The 7,493-nt window shown below is 32.3% G+C and overlaps 1 protein-coding gene across 1 annotated transcript; it reads right to left on the reverse strand.

Moving 5' to 3' along the window:
- Positions 1-83: 83 nt before the first annotated feature.
- On the reverse strand, positions 84-5,336 carry LOC108228156 (zinc finger CCCH domain-containing protein 1). The gene is made up of 4 exons (XM_017403662.2): positions 5,195-5,336; positions 4,749-4,837; positions 3,831-4,663; positions 84-387 (listed from the first exon to the last, which is right to left on the reverse strand). Exons 2-4 carry the CDS (start codon positions 4,786-4,788, stop codon positions 277-279), a joined length of 984 nt encoding a protein of 327 aa, XP_017259151.1. The 5' UTR covers positions 4,789-4,837; positions 5,195-5,336; the 3' UTR covers positions 84-276.
- Positions 5,337-7,493: the final 2,157 nt, after the last annotated feature.

A 7,493-nucleotide genomic window follows, 5' to 3' on the forward strand; every position in this document is an offset into this window, starting at 1 on the left:
TCTATTTATTTTATTTTATTGATTTTCTTTAAACGAACTGATTTGTCGGAGAGATTACAAGTACAAACATCAACCCTGCCAGCTAGTACAAACTGATGCACCATTGTGCTGATTTAAACTATAAAACAGTATCCGAACATTAAAACAATCGCATGATCAATCCACAACCCCAGTCTACATTTGTGGATACAGTTGCGCCCATTCAAATACATGACAGACATGTAAGTTCCTACAGAACATAATATAGGTATATAAGGGTAGGGTATATTGTCAAACTTATTTCTTCTTCTGCTCCGCAGCAATTCTTTTGCGGATCTCTTGTGCAGTGTTGAAAATCCCAAGTGTTGGCGTGTTACACACAAAGCACTTCTTGTTCTTCGCGTGATGCTGTAGACCAAAAAAAAAAAAAACCTTAAAAAAGGATAAAAGCTAGAGAAGATATCTCTATATGTAATATGAAAGAACACATAGCGATACTGGCAAACAATGTTAAAAACATTAATCAATACAAATATGGCTGCTTATTCATCAGTAAACTTCTCTCTTTTTCTACATACCCACAATATACTTTAACAAATCCATTATACATATTTAACACCCTCACCATATTTTCACTCTCACCGTATTCACTATTCTCTAACATCCTTCGTTGTATTCTCACATCATACCATTCTAGCCAACCATGCATCCTATAATATCAAACCATTCAATACTACAATTGATTGAAATGAGTTTTTGTTGGAAGTATTGTCTTCAACCCTGCCTTCAAAAGATCTTTAGGGAAGGTCTCAAATTGGAGCTGTGAGATTTTATGCAGTAAGAGAGAAGATTTTCGAGGAATCGGAAGATAAAACAGAGACATAAAGACTGTAAGTATATAGATAGCCAGATAGGTTAGTCAGAGTTAGACTTGAATATTTGATCATATCTAGTTCAGGCTTTTCAGGTACTCCCTCCGTCCCACTTATTTCTATACAGTTTCTTTTTTGATATGTCCCATCATTCATATTATACATTCTAAAAACAGCGGTAACTTTTTATAATATAAAACACTATTACACCAACTACTTTCTTCCACTATCCCCATTCTATAATAATAAAAACGCTATTACATCCGCTATTTTCCACCACTATCTCAAATCTATTATTAAAAATAAATGGGTCCCACCATTTTACCTATTTTTCATCTAACTTTACTCACTTTTAACACTTTTTCTTGGTCTCCGTGTCCCAACCAAATGTATACAATTGGTTGGGACGGAGGGAGTATACCAGTATAAGTAGCTATTATTATTATTATTATTATTATTATTATTATTATTATTATTATTATTATTATTATTATTATTATTATTATTATTATTATTATTATTATTTAACTTCCACCACTCAATATAACTAATATTCAAGTACTCACTCTAGACTCTAGTACAACATTGTCAGGAAATGTCATGACCCAGGTCCCACAGATTATTTATATAAATCTGTTAACATACTTGGTGTCTGTTTGTCTCTCTCCTTATGAGTAGCCATAATATTGACATTTCTTATAATATCTACATATAATTCTCTATGCAATAGAATGAAGCAATATATTAACGCATCTTTAATCTAGCTCTTCATCTATAATAGCAGGTCCATTCCTACTCCAACAAATAAGTGTTTAGACATTTATGCCTGATCTAATGTTCAGATTTTCTCAGTTCTTTACATTACCTTTAACTAATGCCGAAGCTATGGAAAGTGAACCATTCACAGTTGATTGAATTTTAAATTCAAGGCCTACTGATAACACATCTATTCTATATTAATTTTTAACTTTTTCCTCCTGTTCCCTAAATATTTTTTGCATTTGTCCTATTACATAAAACAGACTGGTGTAGAATATAATCAAATAGTGCAGAATGAATCTTGTCACCTACAGCACCTTGCCACCTTCAGTGTCATATATCAACAGAGTCAATCCTTCTGAAGAGGTAAGGTCTAGGTTTCTAGGTTATTCTTGGACAAATCTGATATTGCATAAAATCGCTCAAAATCATGGATCATGAGTTATGTGCGGAACAAGAAGATTTCTCTTGCACATCTTTCTTGCTTTAGGCATTAGGGTTTGTTACTTCTAAAATTCTTATTCTTATGTTTTCTTTGCTTTTGAGTTTATTAGGATTCAGTTTACTCTGCAAGGTTCCCATTAACACCACATTTTCCCTAACTAGTTCATATTAATTGAGTAAAATGCATGTAGAGTATACCTATATTATATCTTGAAAGTACATTGATTCGCAAAGGTAATCACTCCAATTACTTGATTTTGTCCTGATGAATTGACTATCTTAGCTATTACATGGGATCTACAAACTGATGCAGGAAAACTACACAAACAAGAATGAGCTTAGCAATCTTATTGATTGAACCGCATAATAATCACCGACCCTAGATGATGACTGCGGAAGCAGAAGTATAGATATTGATTGAAACCAACATGTAGGGAAAAACTTAGATGTCAAATAGTAAAGCTTATAAAATGCTAAGCATCATCCATACCAGTGTTGTGAAACGCACAAAAAAGCTCCAATTTTAAAGCGTAACTCGCGCGATTTTTTGCCAAAAATTAAATTATCTATATAATTATATAATTTTGAGAATGTTACATCTACTATCAGTTTCAAACATAAATAATAGTATCAAACATAGTGAAAATATCACACAAAAATATCATACTATCAATCAATAACATTCATCTTTAACTATAGCCCAAATGATCAGTACCTTTTAAGAGAGTAATTTCTAAGGGAAACTTATTCAAACACCTAACAAACATTAAAAAGGTATTTACAATTTAGCATATATGCCATGCCAGGGTATCAAAGAAAAAGTGTTGACATAGAGAGAGATGAAGAGAGAGGATCAACAGAAGTAGAGTTTTTTAACTTAGGGATATTTTAGTCTTTTTATACTTTTGCTAAATTGCTCAAACGCAGCTCGCGGAACCTTCGCCAAGTCGCGAAGCGCGATTAATCGCGCTTTTAACAACACTGATCCATCCAACAGCAAAAATGTTATTTTATTGAGCATAGAAAAGAGAAAATTTGTTCTGAAGATTATAAATTCTATTAGCTATTTTCCTTTGCTAAATCTAAAAACATATTACTGCCTGATTAATAAGAAAAAATATAGTCAATACATAATATGTAGCATTTTCTAGACTCTAGATAATAGAATGGGCAAGTTGCCTAGTTCTACCAAGATTTTTCCTCTCCCTCTTCTCTTTATATAACTTTTGTGATCTTTTCTCTCTGAAATCTCTAGCTAATCTCCACTTCTCTCTGATGTAAAGGTGTGTTTATCTGATCATACCTATATCTATTTCTCATCTTTCTAGTTCAGTACTTCTCGCTGATTTATTTTCAATCCTCAGCCTTGTATATAATTCTCATGTCTAAAACCCCCCCTGCTGCATAAAAAATGATCACAAAATCATCTAAATTATCAGGAACTGATCATCTCCACAGTATAACATGTGGAGATCAATCCTATATTGATATGCTACACACACGGTAGCTTAAAGACTTCTGTTATATCAGGTTGATGTTATTCATAAGTTACTCTCAAAAGGAATGAAGCTTGCAAGTTTAGATTCATCGAGATATTAACATGGCATTCTCTGAACATGTCATAGAACAGTAGATAAAATGTGATTGCTTTCATCTCTTGCTTTATTTTATCAAAAAGAAAAGCAAGTCAATTCTGTAACTGTAATCATAAACTGTAATTAATGAAGCTTAGACTAATTACACATATGTAAGGAAAAACCTTTAACGATGGCTAACCTTTAACGCACAATGCTCACAGAAGTAGTGCTTGCACTTGGTAACAACAGGATCAGCAAATGGCTGGCGACAAATAAAACAAGCAAATGGCAAGGAATCATCATCTTCATCACTCTGCTCTGCTTCCTCGTCACTTTCAAACTGTTTCAGAGCTAAATTTCTCTTTCTGGCCTTCTCTTTCTCATCCCACTCCTTTTCCAACTGCCACCCTGACTTGTAATCTCCACGATCATGCATAAATTTACATGAATCTCCATACCCACAATACCCAGTTTCCTTGTAATCTTTGCAGATATCTGGCTGATAATCAAACCTTGCTGACACCCTAATATGAGCTGATGCCCTAAGTGGTCCATGTGACCCACCTGCTTTCTCCCCCGCGACTGTTTGTTCTCTTCTAAACCCAGCTTTGTGATCTGTATATGCATTGATTCCTTTGTACAGCTTGTCATCACCTTCACCTTTATTTTTCCCTTTTAATGCTGCTTCTGCTTGTTTAAGAACCCTCTCGCGGATCGCCCGAGCATCTCTTGAAAAATCAGTCTCGGTCTCAAGGGTTGCCGTGGCCCTGCTATCATTCTGAACTTGAATTGCACTAGAGGACTCAAACTGAAATAATGTTTGCTCCTTTTTAGTTTCAACGTCTGAACTTTTTAATTGCTTGGTAGGCGCAGTCGAAAAATGCAATTTATTATCCGGTAATGAGGACTTTTTCCTGTTAACCGTAACAGTCTCGGATTTGGAGCCTTCATCTTCTTCAACTCCATCATCCTCAATAAGATTCCTTTTCCTGATATTTTTGTTTTTTGTTGGTTTTTTGAAAAATGTGCATACTGTAAATGAAGAAGATAAACCAATGACTATATGATAAAAAAAACATTAGTTCAGCAACCAAGGATATAAAGTGTAAATATATACCTGACTCAGGTTGTCGAGGAGGTTCACTAGACTCCGCCATGAAATTAAAAGCCTATCACAGAATGGAAAATTGGTTCTTGCAACGGCTTCTGAAAATATACAAGTAGCAAGAACATTAGGTCATAAAAGTGAAGAATAAGATTGAAACAAAATCCAACAATATAAACATAAGATAGACCCTTTATCCCTAGTGGATGCATAAAAGATTATAATCATAACATTGGTAACAAGTAAATTGAATGCTAATCATTCTAATGGTCATATTCAAATCGGATGCCAATAGAAAAAGACTGAAAAGCAGGCATGAACAAATTGTAAAACCAAGTCTCTATACAAACGGATCCCTCGTAACATAATTTAATTGCAAACATACTTATAATAATAATCCAATATATGACATGATAGGAAGAACAGTTACTAATTAAATTGAATTAGTTTTGTAATACCTCGGCGGTTTGGTTTGAGAGCTTTCAAATCTTCTTTCTAGGTCACCAGGGAGGAAGGAGTAGTATTTCTAGGTCACCAGGGAGGAAGGATCGTCTTTTAGTTTTAGATCGGGTAATGTGGTAAGCTACACGCGCTTTTGGGCCATCCATCATTCCATGTTTAAATATATTTTTTCAAAGAATAAAATTGAATTTAATATATTAATATATGTTTTTTTTCAACATTTTATCATTATATAATAAAACTGAGTCAAAAATTATTTGAATATAGAATTACAAACGTCATAACATATTTATTGATTATATTGTATGCAAATGTGGTCATAACAAATTAGGTGAACGTATATCATTTTATTTTATATTATTTTGCTTTAATCTATGTCATTAAGTTAAAATATTAAATAGTAGTGAATTTACACTATTATGATAAAATATATTGGTAAAGAGAAAAGGAAATATTTCTTCTAAAGTTTTAATTAAGAAAAAAATGAAAAACTACATGAAAGTAAATGAAAAATGAAAAAAATCAATCAGAGATACTCATCAATTTTAGATTAATCATGTTTACAACTGAATTTTAGAAATATTATATTTATTTTTCATTTCATAAAATATTTAATCAATCTCCAAACCTATATCATACGTAGAATCATATTGATCACTAAAATAAAATAATTTATTTCGATATTTTTCCGCTCTCAAATTTTTCACCTCGTTTATGCCCATCACTAATCTTCGTATATACTACTGTATAATATTCCTTCCGTTCCCATGAGTTGTACGCGCAATAAATCCTTCCTTCATCTTAACAAACTATCCAAATTGAAACCAGAAATTGAAGAATCAAGAGAAAAACTAAACTCAGATTAAACTAATCCCAAATCGGATGGGAGGTTTAAAGAATTGAAAAGATACAAAACTCATATTCGACAATGTGAATAACACTTCTTAATTTTATTCTGATTAATGTATTTCGTTTAATGATGAGTACTTATGTCTCTTATTAATTTGAAAACTTGTAAAATATCTTTAGTGTTAAATCCTTTATATTTGTATTCCATTTGTCCTTCTCATTTTTTTACCGTTACTATTTTGGGATGTCCCTCTCATTTCTTTACGTTACTATAAACAGTACTCCCTCCGTCCCAGTGAATTGTATACAGTTTCCTTTTTGGAACGTCCCATTAACTGTATACATTTCAAAAGTAGTAAACTTTTATAATATAAAATATCATTACACCAACTACTTTCCTCCACTATCTTCATTTTATAATAATATAAACACTATTACACCCACTACTTTCCTCCATTATCTCAAATCTATTATTAAAAATAAATGGGTCCCACCACTATACCCACTTTTCATCTAACTTTACTCATTTCTTACATAATTTCTTGGTCTCCGTGTCCCAGCCATTTGTATACAAATGACTGGGACGGAGGGAGTAAGCTTTTCCCATCAATACACCCACTATCATCCCCCACTATCTCATATTTAACAATAAAAACTACTATTACACCCACTACTTTCCTCCACTATCTCAAATCTATTATTAAATATTGGTAGGTCCCACCACTTTACCAACTTTTCATCTAACTTTATTCATTTTTCATACATTGTCTTGGTCTCCATGTCCCCCTCCAATGTAAACAATTGAGGGGAACGGAGGGAGTATTAAATTTGTGTATTGACATACATAATTTATATTTGATTTACATTAATCAAGTCATTTTGATATTAGAAAAGTGGTTCGGTGTAGCTCGGACCAGTTATTTAGTCCCTCTGTTTTAAAATATAGGTAGCTTGATTTTTTTGCACGTACTTTTAAGTCCTTTGACCGCATAATTAAAATCATTATTTTTGAAATTTTCATTTTTTGAATAAAAATATCAATCATATAATTTTATTCACAAAAAGAAAATTTTGAAAATAATGATTTTAAGCATGCGGTCAAAGGACTTAAAAGTACGTGCAAAAAAGTCAAGCGACCTATATTTCAAAACGGAGGGAGTATTATATGATAAGACTCGTTGAATATACTCCCTCCCTCTGTCCCTTTTACATGTCCATTTTGTTTTTCGAGCAGTCAAATTGACCAATTTTTGACTAAATGTTACAAATTATCTACTTATTATTTTTAAAATCTGAAAGTTGCATATTAAAGTAGATTAAATATACTTTCTAATGATATAATTTTTATTATTTTTCTCAATTATCTAATTCATGTAAAATTCAGTCAAAATATAATCAATTTGACTGGTCAAAAGTCAAAATGGACATGTAAAATCGGACGGAGGG

This window comes from Daucus carota, chromosome 1, assembly GCF_001625215.2.
Source record: "Daucus carota subsp. sativus chromosome 1, DH1 v3.0, whole genome shotgun sequence".
In the NCBI taxonomy this organism is placed as follows: Eukaryota; Viridiplantae; Streptophyta; class Magnoliopsida; order Apiales; family Apiaceae; genus Daucus; species Daucus carota.